This window comes from Chelonia mydas, chromosome 13, assembly GCF_015237465.2.
Source record: "Chelonia mydas isolate rCheMyd1 chromosome 13, rCheMyd1.pri.v2, whole genome shotgun sequence".
Classification (NCBI taxonomy): Eukaryota; Metazoa; Chordata; order Testudines; family Cheloniidae; genus Chelonia; species Chelonia mydas.
In genome coordinates this window covers 40270909-40297894 of record NC_051253.2, presented here as the reverse complement: position 1 = coordinate 40297894, position 26986 = coordinate 40270909, and the positions used below count along the sequence as shown (strand labels likewise).

The following is a 26986-nucleotide window of genomic DNA, read 5'->3' as shown; positions in this document are numbered from 1 at the left end:
AGGGCACTCTGTGTTTTACTGGAAATCCGCCTCTGGGGAGGTGGATGCCGGGCTGGGCTCGAGGGGGGAGAGGAGACTGGGATGGCCTTGGGCAGGGGAACCCAGGGCTAGTGGCTGACCTGGGCTCTCCCATCCCCAGAAGAAACAACATCTCCCAGCAACATCCAGGTCTTCCTGGTGCCCCCGTCTCCCGCCGCCCTGTATGTGGCCCAGAGCCCCATGCTCACCTGCCTGGTGGTCAACCTGCCTAGCAACTCCAGCCTCCGGGTGGTCTGGTCCCGGGAGAAGCCAGAGTCCATTAGCCCTGATCGCCTGGACCTCGGTGAGCAGTTCAACGGCACCTTCACCGCCTCCAGCTCCATGCCCATCCTCACCCGCGACTGGGATGCCGGAGAGACCTTCACCTGCAAAGTGGAGCACTCGGAGCTGCCCTCGCCCCTTGTGAAATCCATCTCCAAGAAGCCAGGTAGGAGGAGAGCAGGGTCCCTAAGGGGAGAGACTCCCCTATCCCCACCCCCAGCAGGGAGGGATGATCCTTAAGGGGAAGCCCCAACGCCCAACAACCTGGGATCCCGGCCTTGGGTCCCTTTGCATCCCCACGTGAGATGGAGACCATCCTATCCCCCATCCTGCTCTCCAGGACTACCAGCTCCCAGTCCCCAGCCCCTCCATCCTGAAGGAGAGAGGGGATGTTCCTACCCCCACACCCACACACACACACACGCACATTCCTTCTCCCCGCGTGGCCCAGCTGAGTGATGTGCATGGCTCCCCTGTGTCCTCCGTCCCCACGCACCGAAGGCAGGCGCTCTGGCCCAGGCATCTACCTCCTGCACCCCCACAACGATGAGCTGAGCAGCTCTGAAGACTCCGTCAGCCTCACCTGCCTGGTGCGGGGCTTCCTCCCCGAGGACATCTCGGTGCAGTGGATGAAGAACCACAAACCCGACGAGAGCATGGAATACATCACCACCCAGCCCATCAAGGATGGAGCCAGCCACTCGAACTTCTTCCTCTACAGCAAGCTGAAAGTCAGCAAGTCCAGCTGGAACAGCGGGGACACCTACACCTGCATGGTCATCCACGAAGACCTGCAGATGAAGTTCATCCAAAGCAGCGTCAGCAAAATCTCTGGTAAATGAAGACGTCTCCTCCCAGCCCCACTGCTAGTATTGTCCAGTACAGCTTCCTGTAAATAATCTCTGTGCCCGCAATGATAACAAGTGAATAAACAGAACGAGTCTGAGCTCACCCCCAGGTCTCCTTGTTGTGGTGTCACTGGGTGAAATCTGCAGGTCGCCCAAGGTGGACGAGGTCCCAGGTTGCAGACTGGGAGAAGTCGAGATGCTACAAGTCTGGGGATGCCAATTCCCAGATCCTGAATGGGTGGATACATATACACCATGGATGGATGGGTAGATCCATGGGTAAAGGCCATGGAAGGAAGGATGGAATGGTGCCATAGGAAGGAAGGATGGGTAGCTACATGGATACAAAAACAACACAGAAGCAGTGATGGAGAGGGGGGTAGATGGACAGTTACACACACACATACTACAGAGCCCATATCAAAGCCCAGGTCAGTTGGAAGGCCCGGTGTTCAGAGAGATGGTTAGATGGATACATACATACTTCAGAGGGAAGGACTAATAGACCAACAGATATCACAGAGAGAAGGAGAGAGAGAGATTATTATTTGGATTAAAGTAGCACTTCCACCCCCAACTCAGAGAGGGCCCTGTTGGACTGGGTATGGCACAGACACAGTGGGAGACAGTCCCTCTGTCAAAGGGCTCACACCTAAATAGAGAAGGAGGGAGAAGAGACAGAGACACCAAGAGGGGAAGGGACCTGCCCAAGGTTTCACGTCCTTTACTGAGCTAGAAACAGAACCCAGGTGTTCTCAGAGTCTCACCCAATCCCACTAGACTGCGCTGCACTGCGGGAATGATGGGTGGATGGTTCACGGGTGGGGTGCCAATGGATAAGTGGATGGGGATTGATGGATAAATCTATGGTGAAGGTAGGAGGGGTACCCCTTCTGAAGGATGAAGGGATGGATAAATGGATGGCCGTAGATGGACTGCGATAGATGGAAGGCTAGAGATGGGGATCGGTGGGGATGGATGGATGTATAAATGAATGGGTAGGTGGGTGCATATGGTAATGGATCAGTACCGATGCGGATGGATGGTGATGGACAGACGGATGGATGGGCTGGTACAGATGGTGAGTGACAGATAGACGAGGATGAATGGATGGGTGAATGTGGCAATGGATGGATGGACGACTGAGTGTGTTAATAGAGACATATGGTGATAGATGGTTGGAGATGGATAATATATAAAGGGATGATAGATAAGTGGATGGGGTTGCGTGGATGGATGGAAGACATGGGTGAGGATGAATTGATAGATGGGTAGGGATGATGATGGAGATGGATGGATGTGGAGGTAGGAGAATGGATGGGTATAGATCTATATGGATGGGCAGAAGATATAGATAATGGTTAGAGATAAGGATGGATGGAGCATGAGATGGCTGGGTGAGTAGGTGTATCGGTGGATGGCCAAGCCATCCTTGGCATCTCATTGAGGCAAGATCCCCTCTAGGCTATAACCCATGTGTACCCAGACAGTGGGGTGGGACAGATGATGCAGATACCCCTATGGCCCCCCACATGAGCCCCATCTCCTACCCAGCCCCTCACTCACACACCTTCCCCCCATGTGTGTATCAGCCCCAAGGCTGGAGGGGCGAGCGCAGGGCTCAAACCCACCAGTGCAGCACACAGAGCTCGCACCTGGCATTAAAGAGTGGGTAGCCTGCAGCAGCAGTGGTAGGGCTGTTATCCTGGGGGCCGTGCAGGGGCACACAGAGAAAGAGAGTGTGCGGGCTGGCTGAGAGAGAGCTCAGTCCAGGGCAGATGGACACACCTGTCACATGGCATGACCCAGGGACCCTCCCACCTGGGCTGTTTCTACAGACAGAGACACACACAACACAGAGAGAGACAAACATGCACCCACACAGATCCATGCACCTGTTCTCCAGACATCTCTAGGGCAGGGGGCTCAGTAGGGGGCACCGTGCTTCAGGGAGCAGCATCTATTATGTATCAGAGAGAAACATTAGATCCCATCCTTAAGATTCTTGTGGCTCTGTTCTTAAAAACGACAGTGTTCAAAATCCCCACAGCCGAGGCAACTCCAGGTTGGCAAGAGAGCCCTGTATAAACAGGCCCAGAGGTGGCTGCGTTCCATCTGATGTGGCTTCTGGGTGTATAGTTACATTGGGATCAGGGTCATAGAGGCACACTTGTGAAATCCATCCATCCTGGTCTTTTGGGAGCTCCTGCACCATGGCAGCATCCCGGCACCTCGCCCACCTCAGAGGGATCCTGAGTCTCCTTTCACAGGCAGAGAAACTGAGGCACAGAGAAATTCAACAAGCTTCAGTGCCAGGCTGTAGGGCCACGGCCACATGGGACGAGTGAGATGAGACCTGGGAGGCTGTGCATCCTTCATTTCATCACAGCAGGCAGCGGTGGGTGGATGGATGGAGGGGTGCGTCTTAGGGATGGACTGCTGGGTGGATGGGGGAGTTGCTATCATGGATGGATGGATGGATAGAGGGGTGTGTCTAGGGATGATGAGTTTTGGTCATGGATGGATGGATGTACCTAAAAGTGGATGGCTGGAGGGGTGTATCTAGGAATAGTTGGATGGATGGAGGTATCTAAGGATGGACTGATGGATCGATGGGCGGTTTGTGGTCATGGATGGACGGATCGATGGGTGGTTTGTGGTCATGGATGGATGGAGGAGTGAATGGGGATGGGCAGATGGATGGATACATCTAGAGATGGATGAATGGAAGGAGGCGTGTCTCTAGGGATGGAATGATGGATGCTTTGTCGTCAGGGATGGGTGGATGTATCCAGAGATAGATGAGTGGAGGAATGGAAGGACGGAGAGAGAAGGGGAGAGGCGGGTTGGTGTTGGACTCACAGTCCGAGCTCTCTCTGTCACAGTGGCTGAGTTGGAGTTGATGTCTCTTTCTCTCCCCCAACAGAGGTGATCGTGTCAGGTGAGTTTTGCAGTGAGGATGGAGACAAGGAGATAGACGGCGTCTGGTCCACCATCTCGGTCTTCATCACCCTCTTCCTCTTGAGCGTGTGCTACAGTGCCACCATGACCCTGTTCAAGGTGAGAGAGAGAGAGAACGAATATAGGAACGAAAGAATGAATGAGTCTAGCACAGAAGAGAGTGTAACGATGTTGCCTCTTGTAACGATGCTGCCTTTGGTGGAACACTTCTGAGAGTATCAGTTAAGGCCAAATTGCTTAGAGAAGGGCAGTTACAGCCCAAGCCTGGGATTTCTCCACTTCTAAGGCACACCAAACCAGCCAGACACAGAGGACTTTGGTTTTACCTCACTGGCTAACCACAAGTCACACAAGCAATTCCCTTAGACACTCCAGTTTCCCAGTATCACCACTAGTGCCACTCGTTATGGGGACGAATGGTTATGAAAACCAATACCCCAGTAAAAGAGAGAAAGTTCTCACAGTCCCAAAGGATCAAGCCCCAGACCCAGGTCAATCTACAAATCAGATCTTACGCACAAATCCCGCGGTTGCCGATCCTTTAGAATGTAAAATCTAAAGGTTTATTCATAAAAAGAAAAAGATAGAGATGAGAGCTGGAATTGGTTACGTGGAATCAATGACACACAGCAATGGCAAAGTTCTTGGTTCAGGCTTGCAGCAGGGATGGAATAAACGGCAGGTTCAAATCCAGTCTCTGGAGAACATCCCCAGCTGGGATGGCTCCTTCAGTCCTTTGTTCAGCGCTTCAGTGTGTGGCAAGGTTCCTCCAGAGCTATGAAGACAAAATGGGGGGTTTTCAGGGCCTTTTATAGTCTCTGCCGGTGGAAGAGCAGCCTTTTGTTCTTACTGTGGAAAATCACAGCAGCAAGACGGAGCCTGGAGTCACATGGGCAAGTCACATGTCCATGCCTGGCTCAGTTTGCAGGCCGACGCCATTGTTTACATGTTAGTTTGAAGGTTCCCAGGAAAGCTCAGATGTGGTTTGGTGTCTCCCAAAGTTCATTGTCAAGTAAGTGTTTCTTGATTGGGCACTTACTGAGAACTGTCCTTTCTCAAGAAGCTGAGCAAATGCTTCACTGAGGCTACTTAGAATCAAAACACATTGAGATACAAGTCCATAGCCAATATCCATAACTTCAACTACAAACATCATACACACACACAGACAGGATCATCACAACCAGCAAATCATAACCTCGTCATAGACCCTCACTCCACAACCTTTGTATAATATTTGCTGCAAATATAGAACAGTGGTTGCAACAATGATCTATACGGTGATAGCTTATGGCAACAATGTCACATCCCCAACGCAAAATTGATGCAGGAAGGAATGACACAAACATCACTGACTGCATCCCACGAGCTCCCCAATCCCTGGTTCTGTCTTACTACAGCTAGTATTGGGTGAGAAGCTGTACCAGTGTGTAACAGAAACGGTTTATCGAAGTCATGTTCAATGACCTGACTGAATCTCTTTACAAACTCAAGGGAAAACGTGGTTTGAACAATAGTGGGTTGGCTCTGCTCTTGCAGCCCGGTTCCAGTATGTCTGACGTGATTTTGCCAAGAGCTAAAGAAAACAGCTACTTTATTTATCCAAATTCTGGCAAATGTTTGGAACCCAATTAATATCCAGTGAATGTAGATATTAGTGGTGTCCATTGGATATGAATCGTGGCATTTAGCCGTGAAAGCAATAGGGTAGTGTACCTCGGTTTCCCTTTTCGTACAGCACATTCGGTCTGGAATGTCTTTTCCCCTGTGAAAAGTTCGAATACCGTTTCCAGGCATTAACGGTGAACCGTCGGCATCACAAGGCCTTTTCACATAAAGCGTGTTCTCATGTATTTCTTTTAACAGGTTCAAGGGCTCTTCCAAAAGATTCGGCACACTGGACATTTTTACAGTTCTTGGTACTAGCAACACAATAGTTACAAAAATTACCAGTAGCAAGAACAACAAATTCATTGCAAGTGTCCATCTACCATCATTTTTGTCATGCCCCACCTTTGGCTCAATACCACTGGGGTTTGGGCCTTTCAGGGTTACCCTTTGCAAAATCAAGTTCTCTTTTTCCTCCTTGTCCTGAAGGATCAAACCCTGATTTCTCTTGCTTAACAGAATTCACCGGCTGATTGGCCATAAAATTGTTAGGCTCTAAAACATTAGTATCCAAATCTGTCCTCAGACCCTGAAGCACAGACGGCTCCCTTACAGAATCAGCGCGGAGACATTCCTCTCTCAACAACCTCGTCTCCCCAGCAAACTGGTCAAGCACAGCCACTTGGTGTTATAGGGCTGCTCGACTTTCTTAACAGCTTTCCCTCCATCTGAGACCTTCTCAAAGCTACCCACACGGGATCTTTCAAAGGGAAAGTCTGTGGATCCATTCACAACAGAAAATTTCTGGCTGTTAGGACCTGAAACTTTCTTGATTCAATCACTTCCACACCCTTCAGCTACAGCCAACTCCTTGCACAGATTACCCTGAGGATTCCTTTCCCGAGGAGCTTCTCTAAGCAACAATTCACCCCTCACAGAAATTCTGCCCTTACCCGGCCTCTTCACCTAGGGCTGGCTCTAGAGGAACACTTTCCTGAGCAACAACAGACTCTTTCTGGGTCTCACGTACATTTTGCATTACCTTTGGCTCGTCAGGCGGATTTCTACACAATCCCCTTCAGGCAAACTCATAGACTCGCTAGATAAAAGGTTAGAGGTACTCTCTTTCCCTCTGCAACTTTCCTCACAGTCACTGGCAACATGGAAGTTCTCAGGCTCAACACAAACAAGTTTAGGAATTATTTCCTTCTTGCTACAAGTTGTCAAACTGTCAATAGGTAACACAATCAAAGCCCCTTTCAGCTCTCCTTGTGCCCTGGCTTTTCCCGTCAGTCTGGTCAGCAGGACAGATATTCGCTGCTCATCTGGGATCCCGTGCAGAGTGCATCGACGGTCAAAGGCAGACAGAAACTCCTCTAGGCTGTCAGGATCTTTGTAAATGGGACAGATCCTTTCCCAGTTCCTCTCGTTATGGCGGGGAAGCGGCGCACCAGGGGGCGAGGACTTTCTTTGCTCTTCCATTCCTCGGAGCTGAAGTTGGTGAACCTTCTCCTCGGCAGCCAGCAGCTCCCTGCGCCCCCTACAAGCCCTTTCCTCGCTCTCATCCGCCTCCTTCTTTCTTTCATCAGCTTCCCTTTCTCGCTCAGCATTCCTTTCCTTGGCTTCTCTCTCTCCCTCAGCAGCTTCTTTCTCTACTTCAGCCGTTCTGCTGCTTTTCCAGCCGTCGACTGTCTGCTCGTTTCTCTTCGAGCTCAAGCTGCAGTTTATTTCCTGCCTTTTGCATTCCAATTGCTTCTGTAGCCTCAGGTAAGGGCTGTGTCTTGCCTCCTGATCCCTGCCCATGAACAGATCTCCCAGTCCTCCATTTGTAGCTTTCTTTTTAAAGCTTTTCCCCTTTTCTGAGCACAAATCTTCCAGGGCTTCTCTCTCAGCCCTCACACGCTCGTTGCTCACCCATTGCAACTGCTCTTTAGCCAGCCAAACTCTCAACACCAAAATTCAGCTTTGGATAGTGTGGGGTTCGGCTCCAAAGCGTAACAGATCTGGTTCTGTGGATCCCAGCCCGACTACACGACTGTAACGACGCTGCCTCTGGCGGGACACTTCTGAGAGTCTCAATTCAGGGCAAATTGCTCAGAGCAGGGCCGTCACAGCCCAAGGCTGGGCTTTCTCCACTTCTAAAGCACCAAACCAGCCAGCCAGAGTCTCAGGGTTCCCTCCCCACTCTGGACTCTGGGGTACAGATGTGGGGACCCGCATGAAAGACCCTCGAAGATTATATTCCACCAGCTTCGGTTAAAAACTTCCAAAAGGCACAAATTCCTTTCCTTGTCCTTGGACGGTATCACTGCCACCACCAAGTGATTTAAACAAACATTCAGGGAGGGGCCACTTGGAGCCCTATCCCCCCCTCCCAAAATATCCACCCAAGCCCCTTCACCCCCTTTCTTGGCGGGGGGGGCTTGAGAATAATATACCAACCAATAGGTTACCAAAGTGAGCACAGACCAAATCCCTGGTTTTTAGGGGAGTGAAAATCAATCCGGTTCTTAAAAGAAGAATTTTATTTAAAAAAAAGTGAAAGAATCACACCTGCAAAATTGGGGTGGAAGATAACTTTACAGGGTAAATAAAAAGATTTAAAACACAGAGGATTCCCCTCTGACTCTGCTTCTCAGACACAAAACAGGAATAAAATTACCGCTTAGCATAGGGAAAATTTACAAGCTAAAACAAAAAATAATCCAACGCATTTCCTTCCTATTACTTACAATTCCTGTAATTTTAGACATATTATTTCAGGATCTTTTTAGGAGCTGGGTTACCTGCTCCATCTCTCTCTTTGTTCTGAGAGGGAACAACAAAGAGAGCACAAACAATCTGAAAGTATTTTCTTTCCCCATTGGCCCTTCTGCTCAGGTGTCAACTAGGTTAATTGCACTGATTAATCCCTCACAGGTAAGCGATTCTGTACCTCTGGCCAGGAGGGATTTTATGTTACTGCACACAGTGGGGTTGGAACCCTTCCCTTTCTATTTATGACACAGAGAGTAATGGCAAAGTTCTTGGTGCAGGCTTGTAGCAGTGATGCAGGTTCAAATCCAGTCTCTGGAGAACATCCACAGCTGGGAGGGGTCATTCAGTCCTTTGTTCAGAGCTTCAGTTTGTAGCAAGGTTCCTCCAGAGGTCTGAAGCAGGATCAAGACAAAATGGAGGGGTTTTCCGGGCCTTTTATATTCTCTGCCCATGGAAGGACACCCCTTTCTTCTTACTGTGGAAAATCAGAGCAGCAAGATGGAGTCTGGAGTCACATGGGCAAGTCACATATCCATGCATGGCTCAGTTCGCAGGCCGATGCCATTGTTTACATGTTAGTATGAACGTTCCCAGGAAAGCTCAGATGTGGATTGGCATCTCCCAAATTGATTGTCAGTTAAGTGTTTCTTGATTGGGCACTTACTGAGAACTGTCCTTTCTCAAGAAGCTGAGCAAATGCTTGACTGAGGCTACTTAGAATCAAAACACTTTGAGATACAAGTCCATAGCCAGTATCCATAACTTCAACTACAAAAATGATACACACACACACACACAGGATCATCACAACCAGCAAATCATAACCTTGTCATAGACACCTCACTCCACAACCTTTGTACAACATTTCCTGCAAATATATAACAGTGGTTGCAACAATGATCCATGCGGTCACAGTTCACGTCAATAACGTCACAGAGGGCAGCATGGAAGGGAAAGAAAGAACGGAAGAAGGAAAGAGAAAGAAGAATAGGTGAATAAGACAGAGACTGAGTGAATGAGACACAGACATAAAAGCAGGAAGGGATGACACAGACAGACAGACGGACCGAGCAGCTCCCGCAGTGCTGACCCCTCTCACCCTTGCTCTCTCTGCCCCCCTGCAGGTGAAGTGGCTGTTCTCCGCCATGGTGCAGCTGAAGCAGGCGAGTGGCCCCGAGTACAAGAACGTTGTCCAGCGCGTGGTGTAGGGGCCGCTGCCCCCGTCCGCCTGGAGACAAGGGGCCGGGACTCCCGGCTCTATTGGTGACACCACCCTGAGTCCCACAGCTGCCCCCCGCTAGCGCTGTGCCCCTGGGAGACCCCCTGGGGGGAGTGAGGAGCTCACCCCACATGGCCTAATCCACCCTCAGCCACTGGGGACGCTGCCCTGCTGGGAGCTGGGCTGAGACCGGACAACTCGTACCATGCAGGGAACCAGTGCCCCTAGCGAGGAAACAACCCGAGTCCCACTTCCCACCGTCCCGAGCCCAACAGCCCCCTGCTCTGGGACTGGATCAGAGCCAGCGCCCCCTAGAGGGGAAAGGCCCCATATCCCCTTCCCCACCCCCTGCGCCAGCCAGCCCCCCGCCCTGGGGCAGGACCATAGCCAGAGTTGTGTCTGTCGTGCTGTATGTTGCATATTTAGCTCTTCATTGGGATTTTTATGGGTGGTGTGTGGGTGTGACTTTTGTTGTGTGCACTGAGTGACAGTAAATAAATAAATATACAAATCAGGCTCCATCTCATTCATAACCTCCATCCCCGACTTTCAGGGACCCCTGACAGCCGCCAGAGGGTCATTTCGTGTCTGTAGGGGGCGCCTCTGGGCATGGAGAATAAAATGAAGGATGCCCGCTGCACTGGCCCCAATGGGAGATGGGGGCCTAGCTACGAACCCAGAGAGCTGGGACCGAGGGGCACTAAGGGGAGATCTCTGGGGCAGGGAATACCACTGATGGATGGATGGATGGATGGATGGATGGAAGGAAGGAAGGAGTGTATGTCTGAGAATGGACGGATGCGTAGATAGACACCAGGGGGCTGGGACATACAGTGGGTACCGTTCTCCTTGGTTAAATCCCCCAAACCACCCTGAAATGCAGCTACCAATTCTTAACTCCTTTTATTTTCGATCAAACACACAATTCCCGTTTAAGTTGCAAGTTAAACGATGGAGCAAATGAGACTCTTCTTCCTCGCCACAGTCCACGTTGACCAGGCCTCAGGACACTACAGCCCTGCACACACAGACACACAAGGAAATCCAGTCCCTGCCGTGGGATGGGGGTGGAGGACTGAGGGCACGGGGCTGAGCTCAAGCTCCAGCGTGGGCTGCCCCACGGGGACGTCCGGGGAAGGACTCTGCCCTCCCTGCTCTGGGTTCTGCGGAGCTCAGACCCTTCAGCGGCCGTTGTCGCGCCCTCCGCGCTGCCGTGGAACATGGTCCCTCCCGGTGTCCGGAGAGGGGGCTGGAGCCCGGCAGGGCTGAAGATGGAGGGAGGGAATGAAGAGGACGAAGCAGTGCTGTCCCCTCCTAGCAGCCCGGAGCTGGGCACTCACCGTACCTGTGGGACACAGAGAGCAGAGGGGTTCAGCCGGTGCCGCTCACGGGCAGCATCCTCGGCTGGGAGAGCAAGGCCAGAAGGGACCCTTGGCACCATCTAGCCTCGCCCAGCCACGCCTGCGTCCTGCCAGGATGTCTGGCTTGAGCTGGAGCTCATCTTCCAGACAGAGACACCAGCCTTGTCAAACCGCCTCAGGGAACGGCCACTGCCCAGCGGGTGCCGCACACCAAGTCCCTGGGGAGCCGCAGCTGCCTCCGCCGATTCTCCCTGCTTCTCGTACCAGCCCCATTGCACCGCGGCCCGGCACAGAACCGGCTTCACGGGCACCTCTGGCCCTTTGTGCTTCTGGGCCCGACGACTGATCCTTAGCGATCACGGCTGAGTGCTCATTGATTGACGCTCATGGAGCCTTGCTCTTGGAACACTTCCTCTTGCGTCTTAATTAGGGATCATTCAGTTTTGGTCATTGATCATTAATTCCTCATTATTGACAAGTGATTCTTATCAATTGATAATTATTAGCAGCTTATTGATGCTTGATCCTCGATTCTTTTACATTAATTACTGATCTGGGAGTGTTGATTATTGATAATTCATTGCAGATTAATGGCTATTCAGCATTAAGTACAGATCACTAGGTACTGACCAGGGACAGCCAATCCGTGATTATTGATTTCTCAGTGATAAATGATTGGAATTGATAATAGATTGTTGACTCTCATGTATTGATCACTGCCGCATTAACCTGGATGGCAGCTCGTTAATTAGTGATGACGGGTGGTGGATTATTAATGAGTAATCGTTCCTGATTCTCTCTCATTGATCGTTGGTCACTGTCAGGAATCAGGGCTGGCAGCAGAGCCAGTCCCAGGCAACCTGACGTGCGCACCTGGCCTGGAGCCGGCTGCCTGATTGGCTCCGCCCTGATTGCTTGGCAGAGTCAGCAGCCTGGTTCATGAGCCCAGGAGAAGTTAAGCAGCTGCCCAAAGAATTTCCCCAGGGCTGCCATAGCAGCTGTGACTGCTTGTTCCAGCCCAGCTCCTGCCTTCTTCCCGTCTGGGTCCAGCCCGGCTCCTGCCTTCTTCCCGTCTGGGTCCAGCCTGGCTCCTCCCCTCTTCCCGTCTGGGTCCAGCCTGGCTCCTCCCCTCTTCCCGTCTGGGTCCAGCCTGGCTCCTCCCCTCTTCCCGTCTGGGTCCAGCCCGGCTCCTCCCCTCTTCCCGTCTGGGTCCAGCCCGGCTGCTGTCCTGCACCCAGGCTTTCGTCCCTCCAGGTAACCTGTTCCTAAACCTGGGCTCTAACTCCTGACTTTGGTGTTAGCCTCTGACAACCGTAACATCATAGAGCTGTGGGACAGGGAGAGACCTCGACAGCTCACCTAGTCCCCTCTCCTGCCCTGAGGCAGGACTAAGTCATAACTAGTCCATCCCTGACAGGTATTTCTCTAACGTGCTCCTAAAAACCTCCAACAATGGAGGATCCACAACCTCCCTGGGCAATTTGTTCCAGTATTTACCCAGCCTGACAGTTAGGAAGGTTTTTCCAATGTCCAACCTAAACCGCCCTTGCTGCAATTATAGCCCATTGCTTCTTGTCCTGGCCTCCGAGGTTAACGAGAACAATTTTTCACCCTCCTTTTTAGAACAACCTTTTATAGATTTGTAAAATGTTCTAATCTCTTTCCCGCACCCAGGCCACCCCAGTCTTCTCTTCTCCAGTTCTTTCAATCTTCCCTCACAGCTCATGTTTTCTAGCCCTTGAATGATTTTTGTTGCTCTCCTATGGCCTTTCTCCAAATTTTCCACATCTTTCCTGAAATATGGTCCCCAGAACTGGACACAAGACTCCAGCAGAGGCCGTATCGGTACGGAGTAGAGCAGAAGAATTGCTTCTCGTATCTTCCTTACAACATTCCTGCTAATACATCCCAGAATTGGTTTTTTTCCCAGTAGTATTACATTGTTGACTCATATTTAGCTTGTGATCCCCTAGGACCCCCAGGTCCCTTTCGGCAGTACTCCTCCCTAGGCCGTCATTTCCCATTTGTGTGTGTGCAACTCATTGCTCCTTCCTAAGTGGAGTACCTGGCGTTGTCCTTATTGAATTTCATCACTGAGTGTGGGTGACTAAGCAGTTCCCGCGGCTGGCGGCTGGCGGCTGGCGGCTGGCTGCATGCTGATGGCGTGGGATCGATTCCTGAGCACGGGTTGTTGCTCTCAGCAGTGACACGGGACCATGAAGGTCGCTGTTGCTCTTACCTTAAGCAGCGTGACGCCGGCGCTGTACAACAGGCTGAGCAGGAAGAGAGCAATGAAGGCAACAGGTGTCCAGAGACCGTCAGATTCCTCCTCTCCTCCTTCAACAGAGACGCCTTGGTCCTCCATGAGGCAGAGAGGAGCTGGGGATGAGACACACGTGCCGGTTAGAGAGGCCTCTTCGTTAACCCAGGGAGCTGAGCGGGCACAGCGGGGAGCTCCAATCTGTGCTCTTGGCAGGAGATCCCCGTCCAGGGCCAGAGACAGAGGGTCCCTGCCAGGGGAGACCGGGCAGGCTGCAGGTGGAGACCCCCCGTCACAGGCTGCAATTCTCACAGCAGCCTCAGGGATTTCAGCCCCAACTTCCATTAAATTTCACGCCCTTTGGCTCCTTTACACACCCCAGCCACTCCGAGCATGCGATTCCCCTCCCCAGGCCAGCAACAGAGCTGGGCTGAGACCTGCCAATGCATAGCTCAATGGGGCCATGCACCCCATCCAACAGCGGCATCTTCCCAGCCAATGCCAGCTTGAGCCGTGCTGGGAACAGTTCCCGGGCAGCAGAGGCACCAATTCCCCCCGATCCCTATTCTGGGGACCTGGGGAATTTAACCACAGAGCTGTTCTGAGACCTCCCTCAACTTGTATCATCCCACAGGCAGTGAGGTCCAACGAACAGGGCACTAGGATGGGACTCAGGACCCCCATGGGTCTATTTCCAGCTCTGTCATTGACTTTGCAGGACCTCAGGCAATTCACCTCCCCTCTCTGTGCCTCAGTTTCCCTTCACATCCTTTCTCTGTTTGGACATTTAGCTCTCCTGGGCAGAGACTATCTCTTACTCTATGTGTGTGCAGCTCCTAGCGCATTGGGGTCCCAAACTCAGTGGAGACCTCTACACACGACTGTAATACACCTAATAACGGGGCCATCTGATGGGAACAACTTTTAAGCCACTACCCGCTTGGACTCCATTTCAACCCATTCTCCTAGAAGGGGAAAGATCTGTAGCTCATCACCACATTTGGGCAACACCTGACCAGCCCACCCGCAAGCCCTACAAAAAGGGGGGAAAGGCACGGCCACCCCATCAGCAACACCCTGAGCTGCCCCATATTGTCACACACTGGAAACAGAAGTGATGGCCCCCAACTGACTTTTCCCTTGGGGCGACTCTGCCACCATCACACAGCGTGACCTCTCTCCCTGTAGGCAGACGTCTCCATGGCCCATTTCTAATTCCTTCAGCCGTTTATGTGGTTGTGTCATGGGGACTGAGTCAAGACCTCTCCCAACTCATCCCACATGGGATACCATTCAGTCAGAGCCCCTTTCACCCACCACCAGCCTGGGCTCCATTGGGAACCCGTTCCCAAGAGCTGGAAGGACTCACAGCCCAGCATTCCCTGAGCCTGTCCATGTGTCTTGTCAATGGCATGAACATCGCCTGGGAAATGGCCTGGAGCCTCCTTAATTTTGTACACACCTGGGCACTCAAAGGGACATCAGGATTACAGTCCCTCTCCGCTTTATCTGGGAAACTACAGTTATTGAAACATCGTGGCCCAGAGACAATGATTCGCTCTGGGTTTGGTTTACAGCCACAGTGGAAGACCACAGCTCTCCAGATGTACAGGCTGAAAACTTAATTCTCCCACCAACGCACTCTATGACCTGGGCCATAGAGTTCGGTGGTGGATAATTGACATGACCTTCCTAGCTCTGAAACCTTGACTGGTGCATTTGTAGATCTTAAGGCCAGAAGGAACCATTACAGCATCAAGTCTGACCTCCTGTATGCCACAGGCCAGAGAATCTCAGCCAGCTAGCCCACTACGGAGCCCAATGACTCGTCTTTGATGGGCGCATATCTTCCAGAAGGGACCCCAGGCTGGATGTACAAATCTCAAGAGATGGAGACTTCACCACTTCCACTGGAAGTTAGTTCCAAAGGTTTCCTTCCATATGTTGTGCCTTATTATTAATTTGTTCTCTCTGCATTTAACTTCCAGCCATTGGCACCTCTTAAGCCTTTCTATACTAAGTTAGACACCTTTAGTGCCTAGTGTTTTCTCGCTGTGACACAGGGCCAGAAAGGGTTACACAACTAGCAGGCTACTTAACCCAGATTCAAGCTTCAGAGACATAGTTAGTTAGTTCCCATTACGCCTCTGACATTTAGGGCAGTGATGAAGCTCCTCCACTCCTGTCTGTTTCTGGCAAGTCTTTCAGTGGTTCCCCAGATTTCTCTTTAGAGACATAGTAGTAGATAATGTTTGTGATGTTGTCATCGGCACTGACTTCCCCTCTGCCCGGTGGGTGCTCTGCCCCTGGTCCCACCCCTGCCCCGCCTCTTCCCGCCCCTGCACTGCCCTTGCCCCACCCCCATTCCACCCCTTGACCAAAGTCCCAGCCCGACCCTGCCTTTTCTCACCCCAGCCCCGCCCTCTTCCCACCCCATTCCACCCCCTTCCCCCAAGTCCCCACCCCTGCCCTGCCTCTTCTCCGCTTCCTCCCCCGAGCGCACGGCGTCCCCACTCCTCCCCCTCCTCCCGGAAAGTCCTAAGCGCCGCCAAACAGCTGTTAGGCAGCAGGGGGGAGCAGGAAGCTGGGAGGGAGGGGGAGGAGCGGGGACATGGCACGCTCGGGGGAGTGGGAAAAGGAGACGAGGAGGGGGGAGCTTGGCTGCTGCTTGGTGCAGAGCACCCGCTAATTTTTCCCTGTGGGTGCTCCAGCCCCGGAGCACCCACGGAGTCGGCGCCTTTGGGTGTTGTGTGTTTACATATATATTGTTAGAGGTTGACAATGTAACCAAACAGTTCCTGTCTATCACTGTACTCTGCTGATTCAGAAATCAAAAGGAGATATTGACATTTAAATGAACTGTGAATGTAGTGATATCACTGTCTTAAATTCTCTTTGAAGTATATAGAATCATAGAAGATACAGTAAAGTACCTGCAAATGGTGGGAGGTAGGCAATTGCTTTATGTTAATCCATGTAGCTAATTACTGGTGATGCTTAGGAAATAGGAAGGTTTCAGAGTAACAGCCGTGTTAGTCTGTGTTCGTAAAAAGAAAAGGAGTACTTGTGGCACCTTAGAGACTAACCAGTTTATTTGAGCATGAGCTTTCGTGAGCTACAGCTCACTTCATCGGATGCATAGCATATCGTGGAAACTGCAGAAGACCTTCTTCTTCTTCGTCTTCTGCAGTTTCCACGATATGCTATGCATCCGATGAAGTGAGCTGTAGCTCACGAAAGCTCATGCTCAAATAAACTGGTTAGTCTCTAAGGTGCCACAAGTACTCCTTTTCTTTTTAGGAAATAGGAAGTTACTTCAAAGACACTATCCTTCACCCAAGGAATACCTGCTGTCAAGAGGCTGACAGTAGCCTGCCAGGGGTCTATAAAAATTCTTGGGCCCTGATCCTTTCATCTCAGATTTGCTTAAGCTTTGTCAGGGGAAGTTTGAGTCATAAGACAGAGGCCTCCAGTTCTATTCTGGATCACCCTGATATTGGCCATGGACATTGGACTATAACCTGATAAACTGATTCTAGAAGGGACTCGTTGCAACTCTGAAGCTAACCATCTCTGCTATGAAACTGACCTAAGAACTCTATTCCTACCTGTACTTTTTAACCAGAAGTCTCTCTCTCTCTCTCTTTTCTTTTTTAATAAATTATAGTTTAGTTAATAAGAATTGGCCGTAAGCATCTATTTGGGTAAGATCTGAAATATTCCTTGACCAGATGGGCAATGTCTCCGATCCCTTGGGATTGGCAGAACTTTTATATGATTAACAAGATTTTCAGTAATCCTCATCATATTTGACTTGGCTGTCTGGGTGGGAGCTCAAGGCTGGGTTGCTTTAAGGGAACTGTATTTCTGGATTCTGGGTAATCAGTAAGGTATTGTAGAAGCTGTTTTGTTGTTAGTTTGGTGAATCTATCAGAATAACCACCAGTTTGGGGGATTGCCTGCCCTATTCTTTGCAATATGCCCTACTTGGGCGATCTCAGCATGGCCCACCAGGGCCCCGGTCACTCTCCATGGAGGTACTTATACATATCAATGAAGTCATCTCTTGAATGTCTCTTTCATAAGCTCAACCGATTCGGCTCCTCCCATCTCTCACTGGAAGGTATTTTCTCCAGCCCTCTAATCATTTTTCTAGTTCTCTTTTGCACTCACTCCAATTTTTCAAACTTCTTTTTGAATATGCTGACATAACAATGGCGGTACTGCATCGGACCAGTCATCCATCTACCCCAGTAGCCTGTCTTCCAACAGTGGCTGATACCAGATGCATCAGATGGAATGGCCAGAATGAGGCAATTATCGAGTGATTAATCCACTTTCATACAGTCCCAGCATCTGACCGTAAGAGGCTTAGGGACACCAAGAACATAGGGTTGCATCACTGACCATCTTGGCTAATAGCCACTGATGGACCTATTCTCCATGAATTTACCTAATTCTTTTCTGAACCCAGTTATGCTTTTGGACTTCACAACATCCACAGGTTGATTCTGTGTTGTGTGAAGAAGTACTTCCATGTGTTTGCTTAAAACCTGTGGCCATTTAATTTCATTGAGTGACCCCTGGCTCTTGTGTTATGTGAAGGAGTAAATAACACATCCTGATTCACTTTCTCGCCACCCGCCATGATTGTATAGACTTCTCTCAAATCCCCCCTAGCTGTCTCCTTAGATGAACAGTGCCAGCCTTTTTAATCTCTCCTCATGGAAGCTGCTCCGTAGCCCTGTTGCTCTTCTCTGTACCTTTTCCATTTCTATTATATCTCTTTGGCGATGGGGCGACCAGAACTGCACGCAGTATTCAAGCTGTGGGCATACCGTGGATTTATACAGAGGCAATATGGTACTTACTGTCTTATTATCTGTCCCTTTCCTAATGGAGCCTAACATTCTGTTACCGCTTCTGACCATTCCTGCACATTGACCCCAGAACTGGATGCTGTATTCCAGTGTCGGTCTCCCCAGTGCCGTACTCAGAAGTGAAATCACTTCCCCTGAACACCACCCACCTGTTCACACATCCAGGGACAATGGGGACAGAGCTGCTGGGAATGAAGGCTCCTAACTCAGTCTCACCCTGCCGCCTAGCTCCCTGCAGACATAACACCAGGTTCCTGGAGGCTCTGCCTCCACCTTATGTGGTCAGGTGAGGAAGCATCTCCCAGGGGTTCTGACACCAGAGTGGCTAGGGCTACATTGCTGGACAGGTGCAATGGTTAAGACACAAGTCTTGGAGATGGGGGACCAGGGCTCTATTCCCACCTCTCCCACTGACCTGCAGCGTGACCAGAGACAAGCCACTTGGGCTGGGGTCTTTAAAGGACTCTTAGGCAATTAGTTGCCACTGAAATAAACTCATAATTCCAGGGGGAGATTGGTGTCTCACCCCTTCGAGCATCCCAGATATAATCCTTTTGTGCCAAAATACCCCCTCCCAGCCTCTCTGTGCTGAGACTTGCATTAAGGATGTTTGCTCTGTGTGTTCATGCAGCACCCATCACAATGGGGCCCTAACCTTGGTCAGGACATCTAGGAGCTGCAATATCATGAACAATAGCAAGTCACTGCCGAGGGATGGGCAGCCAGACTCATGACACTGCATGAGGATGGATGGATGCATAGAGGATATTGCATAATTTCGGACGGATGGATGGATGTTGTAGAAGCAAAGGTAGACAGATGACACTGCAGATGTTGGACGGATGGACAGGGATTGCAAAAGGGAGAACAGACAAAGTCAAATATTGCCAAGGGAAAGATGGATAAACAGACATAGTGCAGAGAGAGAGACTGCAGGTGGGCAGGAAAATGGACAGCAAGTAAAGAGGGGAAAACAGACAAAGGTATGGCAGAGGATAGGATGGGTGGATAGATCCTGCAGAAGGAAACTTTGATGAATAGATCTAGATAATGCATCAAATAATGCATAAGGAGACTGGATGGATAGTAAGAGATACTTCAGAAAGAAGGGTGGTGAATGGATATAGATGATGTAGGAGGGAGGCTGGGCTGGTGGATAAGACATCGAGATGGCCCCTGCTAGAAGAAGATATCCCATTGAACACAAACTCTGGCATGCTGCATTTTTATTTGGGCATATTCCACACACAGCCACGCTCTGTACACCAGAGCTCCCACAGCTTTACACACAGGCTAAGAGGAATCCCAGACCCCACGAGGTTCCCTGGCCATCTCAGATACGCCATGAGGAGCCCACACGGCTCTGCTCCTCAGTAGCAGGTGACGTCGGTATCGGACAAGATCACAGAGACATTGACAGCGCTGGGTTTACCGGAGGCTTTGTCCACGCTCCGCTGGACGAAGGTCATGGGCAGACCCTCGTGCCCCACCATGCAGGCGTACGTGTCCCCCCATCCCCATTCAGATGCCAAGACATTGAGCTTGCTGTAGATGAAGTAGCGCTCCTCCTTCCCGGCCTCCCGGACGGGACCGATGTTGGTGTAGGCCTCCTGGGGCACGGGCCGGTCCTGCTGGGTCCATGTCACCAAGATGTCTCTGGGCCGGAAGCCGGAGGCCAGGCAGGTGATGGTGGCCAATTCCCGGAGCGCCAGCTCCTCAGCGTGAGGAGGGAAGATGTAGACAGAAGGGTTATGGGAGAGACCACTGCAACAAGGAAACACCAAAGGGTTAATGGTGAGGGATGAGAACCAGGAGTCCTGGCTGCCATCCCCCACACAACCCCCCTGCTACAACCCACTGGACCCCACCCCTCACTCTGCTCCCAGAGCTGGAAAAAGAAACCAGGAGTCCTGACTCTCCGTCCCCTTCTGTCTCATAAATTTGCACATTTCATCCCACCCACAAATGTGTAATGCCTAGTCTCACTGACCTGACGCCAGATCAGAGCTAGCACCCCCTAGAGACAAAAGGACCTGTGTCCCATTCCCCACACCCTGAGCCAGCCAGATTGGAGCTAGCACCCCCTACGGGGGAAAGGAGGGTTCTTACCATGAATCTTGTGGATGGTCTTGACAATGGCTGATGGGATGTCTTGGTGCTTCACTGTGCAGGTGAACTCCTCCTCTGCCTGCCACTCCTCCATGCACACCCGCAGGATGCTGGTTGCACTGTAGGTGCCATTTTCCTGCAGCACCGGCTCCCTGGAGACCACGGCCAATGGGCCCCCGCTACCCCGGTTCCAGGAGACCTCCAGGCTTCCGGGGGTCTCCATGCTGCTCACCAAACAACTGATGGTGGCGTTCTGCCCTATGTAGAGATCCTCCAGGGAAGGGGGAAGGAGAAAGACCTCCAGAGGATGTTGATTACAGTTTCCGCCACCTGGTTGGGGGCAGGAGGCAGCGTTGAGGCCTGAGATGAGTGAATACTCAAGAGGCACCAGCTGATAACTAAGTGCCTCTGTCTCAGGGGTGCAAAGCCCAGGGGCTGTTTTGGGAAGGGGCCAAGGGTCATTGGGGTGGGAAATAGGGCACTGGGTTTCCTGATGGAAGGGGAAGGACCCTCATCTCATGTGGTGTCGGGAACAACGGCTGAGGTTTTCCAACACACCCAGGGATTGGGATTCCTGGGTCCCATTATTATTATTTGGGTCTCTGGGTCCCATGAGCAGATCTGAAGGTCTCTGGCTCCGATGGGAGAAAGCCCCATTGTGGAAAACATGGCAGGGGACAGACCTGCCATGTTTGCTCAACTCAGGGTCCTTCCAGCCTGAAATTCATGAGCTCAATGAAGATGACAGAGATGGCAACTGGGACACAGAGAGGAGAAATGACCTGCCCATGGTAATTCCTGACTCCTTTCCCCCACGCTGTAATCACTAGACACTACTCCCCTCCCAGAGCTGGGGATAGAACCCAGGAGTCCTGGCTCTCGGCCCCCTGCTGGAAGTACTAGATCCCACATCCAGAGCTCAGGATACAACTTGCATCCCCAAAACCCCTCCCCACTACACAGGCAGAAGGTGCTGTTTATATTTTACCCCAGTGATATTCTGGCTGCTGGTCTCCCAAGGTCCCTCAGGACTTGAGACCACAACTCTCACTGCAAGCCGATGTGGGAGTTGAGAGCGTGAATCCCTTTGGAAACCCCAGCATTGAAGCCTGAACTGGTGCTAGCTGCCTCACTAGCCCCTGGAGGTAATGGGGGCCTTGACCGTATTGGGATGAACAACCCTCTCATCACCCTTTGGAAGCTTCAACTCACAATTCCCTGGCTTCACCTTGACCTTCAAGGTTTCATTCAGCGTCATGTGCCACACCAGGCAGAAATACTGGGGCCCCGCTTCTCCTTCCCCCTTGGGCATGGGGACTCTCAAGATGCTCTGAGTGGAGTAGGCCTGGCCAGATCTGACGATGGGGCCACTGCTGTACTGGGAGGCAGGAACTATGGAGCCGTTGTGCTCCCAGCGGAAACTGATGTCTGCTGGGAAGAATCCAGTGACGTCGCAGAGGAACGTGTGGGAATCTCTCTTCCCTGGAGTTTCCTCTGGGTCCGGGCAGGAGACAGTGGCTGAGACAGTAGACTCATGGCAGGGTAGGCTGGAAGGGACAGAGATGTGATATGAAGCTAATTTCTCTCCCGGAGATGGAATATGTCTCCACTGAGTCCCTCAGTCGAACATGTGAGGGGTGACCAACCTTGGCCATATTTATTATGGTATTTGCTGTTTTTCCTTAAATCCACAGCTCATGCGATGGCCAGGGAATCTCAGCTTTCATTTAATCAAAAAAGGAAGGGTCTGTCCCCACTGACTGCAAAGAAAAGTTTGAAAACATGATCCCCACCCACTCCCTTTAGCTTCCCAGCTCACCAACCAGAAAGCAAATAAAAGCAACCCAACATTTATTAAAATCTCTAGATTTCTTTCCACCCATTTCACAACTTTGTGGTTTGAAAAATTGAAAAGGGCTCAAAGAAGAGCCTCAATGAACTGAAGAAGTGACTTGATTAGTGTATGAATACCTTCCCAGAGAGAAAATGTCGGGTACTAAAAAGTTCTTTAATCTAGCAGAAAAGGCAGAACAGGAACCAATGGCCAGAAATTGAAACCAGTCACATTCAAATTCGTTGTAAGGCAACAATACTGGAAGAAAACCATCAGAACAAACTATCAAGGGAAGTGGTGAATTCTCCATCCCTTGAGGGGTTCCAATCAAAACGGGATGTGTCTCTAGATGAAGCTTTAGTCAAAGACATGTTACTGGACTTGATAAAGGGGTAAATAGGTGAAATACTCTGGCCAGGGAAACATGAGGTCGGACTAGATGACCTAATGATCCTTCTGGCCTCAGACTCAATGAATCTAACTTTTATGGACCATCTTAACCCTACTTTATATCTTCTGTCCCTCATCACCTCTTGTGAAGGCTCTGGCTGAATCGTCACTTTGAAAGACCCAGGAAATATCCACCAGATCCTCCTCTATTTCCTCACCACCCTAATGGATTCTAGTGAATTGCAAGGGCTTCATTTTCCATGGCCAAAGCTGGTCTGAAAACATTCACCATTACTATTATTGTGGTGGGGTCTACTGGCCCAAACCGAGACTGCAACCCCCTCCCGCTAGGTGATGTACGGACGGGAAAGAGAGCTCCGTTCCAGAAACAGACACTGGCTGAAAGAAACCAAGGAGCCTTATCCCCACTTTGCAGGCCCAGGCACAGAGCAAGAGTAAAGTGATTTTGGCTGAGTTTGCAAAGGGAGTCAGGACTTAAACACAGACATACTCACTCGTGTCCATGAGTGGCATATCCTGGGTGACTTCTCCAAAACAAGGAAGTTTCACTTTGCAAGTGAAGTTGGTCCTGCTCTTCCATTGCTCCAAGGTTATTTTGTGGGTGCTGGTGATGCTCTGAGTCCCATTGGCTTGTTCCTGGGCTCCTGTCTCCACCTCAGAGCTGGCTTTCCCATCCACTTCCCAAGCCACCTGAACATCTACCAAGATATAGCCCAGCACCAAGCACGTCACACAGGCTGTCTCCCCAATCAGGTCATCGTAGGACGGCTCGGTGACATAGACAGATGGAGCCACTGAGTTACTGAGACAGGCTGAGGAAATACAAAGGACTCATCTCAATAGGGAAAGAAGAGCAGAAGACTCCATGAATTCCCTGGGCCATGAAGGATACTACAGTGATGGGCGTTACAGAAGATTAGAGAGATACTGTCATTCCCCTAATTTTGTGATCCCTCAATTTCATGGGATGTTAGAAGGAAGGAAGAGAGAAACTATTGGAAAAAAAGCCTCTTTCTAGCTATCTAACAATCCCTTTCTGCCTCTCCATCTACACTTTCCTGTGCAACATCTATGGCTCCATCTATTTATTAATAATTATTCACATATATACATCCCCTTTCTCACTCCATCCATCCATCAGACCTATCTTTCTATCCAACCATCATATCCATCTTTCCTTCCAGTCATTCATCCTTCTAGCCACAGTATCTATCTCTCTATCCATCCAGCCACCATATCTATCACTGCATCCACCCATCCCTCTCCCCACCCACTCCCAGTATCCATCTCACTATTGTATTTCTATGTCACCCATCACCCTGGGATCTGGGCACAGTCCCACCTACCCTTAGGCGAGGCGGGTTTCTGAGTAACCCTTCATCCCACCCCACCGTGCATGGCCATAGCCCCTCACCCAAGCACTTGCTGGTGTTGTGCATGAAGTGCTCCGTTCCCCTCGCTGGGAGGGTAACTTTACAGGTGTAGACGTCCTCCTTCTCCCAGCTCTCCTTGGTGACGTTCACTCAGCTCTGGCCCATATAGAAGCCTTCTGTGCCCTTCCAAATGGAGAAGTCCGTGGTGGGAAGGTTCCCCTTCTCACCATTCACCAGCCATTCCACTTTGGCTGCACCGGGGCTGAATCTCAGGAGGAGGCAAACCACCTCCAGCTGCTTCTCCAAAGAGTTGCGCTCACAGGAGGGGCCTAGGAGGCGAACCTCAGGATGAATGAGAGCCTCACATACTGGGAGCAAAGACAGAAAATGGATACCAGGTCAGAGGCATGAATCAATTGCATTTGTACAGCTCTGAGGACAATGTGCTCAAGTCCTGAATGACAACTGAGAGAGGAAAGTTTTACCTTTCCCTCCTTCCTTCCCTCTGCACCATTTCATCGATCTATCACTCTGTCTAGGTCATTGCTCCAGCCGTCCCTCCATGTATCCATCCATACTTCTGTATCTCCATCAGTCCACCCACCTAGCCCACTCTCCATACCATCCATCCCTCTCTCTTTCACTCCCTACATCTTTCCCTCTTCACTGTCCATCCATACATCCATCCCTTTTCTTCTCTATCCTCCCTCCCATGGACGCTGTCATTGTATTGCCCCACTCCCTCTGACACTTTATTGCACACTTCTGCCTCAGTCTTTTCTTCATTCTCTGGCATCCCAATGTAGCTCACCATTCGTGATCTCCACATCTATCTTTTTATGGGAGGGAGTGTGCTCCACACTGCACTGGTAGGTGTTGTTCACCAGGTCCCAGGCAGGGACGGTGAGCTGGCTGACGAGGGTGAAGGCCCTGCCACTGCTCTGTGCCGCGGCTGGGAAGGTCTTGATCCCATTGGTCACCGTGCCAGAATTCCACTTGATGTCCACGGGCTCCGGGAAATAGCCAGTCACGAGGCAGCCTACAGTCACCTCACAAGTGGAGCTCCCAGCAATGTCGTCACAACAGGGGAACAAAGGGAACACAGAGGGGGGTTGTGGGAGCTCTGTCAGAGAGAAAGGCAAGTCAGGATGTTAAGAACTGAGAATCCTAAACCCAAAGAATGGTGGGACTCCAACCTCATAGGGGGCTCTACAGAGCCAGGAGCCCTGGCTGTGAGCCTGCTCACCTCTCTATTCCACCAGACCCCACTCCTTCCCAGACTCCTAGAGAGAACCCAGGAGCCCTGGCTCCCAACCCCATACACACACAAACCCACTAGATCACTCACTCCTTGAAGAGCTTGTGATGCATACAGAGAGATGCACTGCAAGGAAACATTTGAATACCTATTATCTCACTATCCTTCCCTTTCCAGGATCAGTCTATCCCCAGACCTACGAGAGGAGTGGGGTCTTGTGGCTTTGAATGGGGGGGCTGGGAGCCAGAACTCCTGGGTTCTATCCCCAGCTCCAGGACAGCAGTAAAGTCTGTTTTTTCACACACACGCCCCCCATGGCAGGTTCTCTAAAAGACACCCCCCCACACACACACCAGAGACTTCAATCTTTTCTGCGCTCTGCAGGTTTCATGACTGAATCTCTGGTGAAAACCAACAAACAACCAATATGGGCCAAAAAGGGGAAGTTGAGACAAGTGAAAGCTGTTTTTTCACGCCAGCACTCGCCCCATCCAATCCACTTTTCACACCTTCTCACCAGCTTCAACACTAAAAGCTCCTGAGTGGGCGTCACTGATAGATAACAACCTATAATTATCTTTGATGACCATTGTGGGGGAAGAAGAGGGGATGTCCGACAGGCAAAGAAACCTCAGATGAACAATCCAAATGACACAGACCACAGTGGGACACATGGACAGAACCCCCCGGTCTCCAGGGCCGGGCTGCAACCCACCATGGCTGATAATTTGGTGAGTAAATTAGAGGAAAGCGGCTGCTATTGGGGTGAGGACAGGGGGTGTTTTAATCCTATCAGAGTGAGCACCTTTAGGGAAGAAAACTTTGTAGAGAGGGGAGCAGGACTCTTGGGTTCTCTCCCCAACTCTGGGAGGGCAGTGGGGTCTGGTGGTTAGAACGGGAGTGGTGCTGGAAGCCAGGACTCCTGGGTTCTATCCCCAGCTCTGGGAGGGGAGCTGGGACAAGTGGGTAGAGCAGTGGGAGCTGGAAGCCAGGACTCCTGGGTTCTCTCCTCAGTTCTGGGAGGGGAGTAGATTAGAGTGGGGGGCTGGGAGCCAGGACTCCTGGGTTCTCTCCTCAGTTCTGGGAGGGCTGTGGGGTCTAGTGACTTAGAGCAGGGGGACTGGGAGCCAGGAGTGTTGTGCTCTGTTCTCACCTATGAAGGCAGTGGGGTACATCCCCCTGTGTGGACCCAAAACCAGGGCAGGGTGCAGAACATGGCTCCCCTGCAGAGCCTGGATATGTTGGGGAGGTCGGGATGGGTAACATAGGCAGCGCTGTGCCCCCCGCCCCCCACAGAGACAGGGGAACAGAGGTGCTTATCTCACACTCTAGCTATAAGCTGGGATAACAGCTTTGAAAGGGGTCCAGAGCTGGGCTAGCAGGGGCTGCACACCAGGAGTGAGGGGCACCGGCAGGGCTGTGGGGGAGCCCAGGGCTGTGCTGGCAGGGGCTGTGGGTTGGGAGTGAGGGGCACAGGCAAGGCCGGGGGGGGGCAGGGCTGGGATAGCAGGGGCTACAGGTCAGGAATAAGGGGCACTGGCAGAGCTGTGAGGAACCCAGGGCTGGAGTAGCATGGGCTGTGGGTAAAAAGTGAGGGGTTCCAGCAGAGCTGGGGGCAGCCCAGGGCTGGGATAACAGGGGGCTGCAGGTCAGGAGTGAGGGGAACCAGCAGAGCTGTAGAGGGAGCCCAGAGCTGGGCTAGCCGGGGCTGCAGGTCAGGAGTGAGGGGCACCGGCAGGGCTCAGAGGGGCAGGGCTCGGTTAGCAGGGGCTGCAGGTTGGGAGTGAGGGGCACCGGAAGAATTGGG

At 51.4% G+C, this 26986-nt stretch overlaps 1 protein-coding gene and 3 gene segments (V, D, J or C); all 4 read left to right on the top strand.

The window, feature by feature from the left end:
• The window catches only part of LOC119567833, a 275078-nt gene extending 264871 nt beyond the window's left edge, over nucleotides 1-10207 (top strand). Inside the window, 2 exon segments of the C gene segment in view lie at nucleotides 4075-4208; nucleotides 9599-10207. Coding sequence covers nucleotides 4075-4208; nucleotides 9599-9682 — 218 coding nt within the window.
• LOC102932895 overlaps nucleotides 1-26986 on the top strand; it is a 489191-nt gene that overhangs the window by 259015 nt on the left and 203190 nt on the right.
• The window catches only part of LOC102940154 (immunoglobulin epsilon heavy chain-like), a 1331510-nt gene that overhangs the window by 1135509 nt on the left and 169015 nt on the right, over nucleotides 1-26986 (top strand). The window lies entirely within an intron of this gene.
• LOC119563587 overlaps nucleotides 1-26986 on the top strand; it is a 797667-nt gene that overhangs the window by 621698 nt on the left and 148983 nt on the right.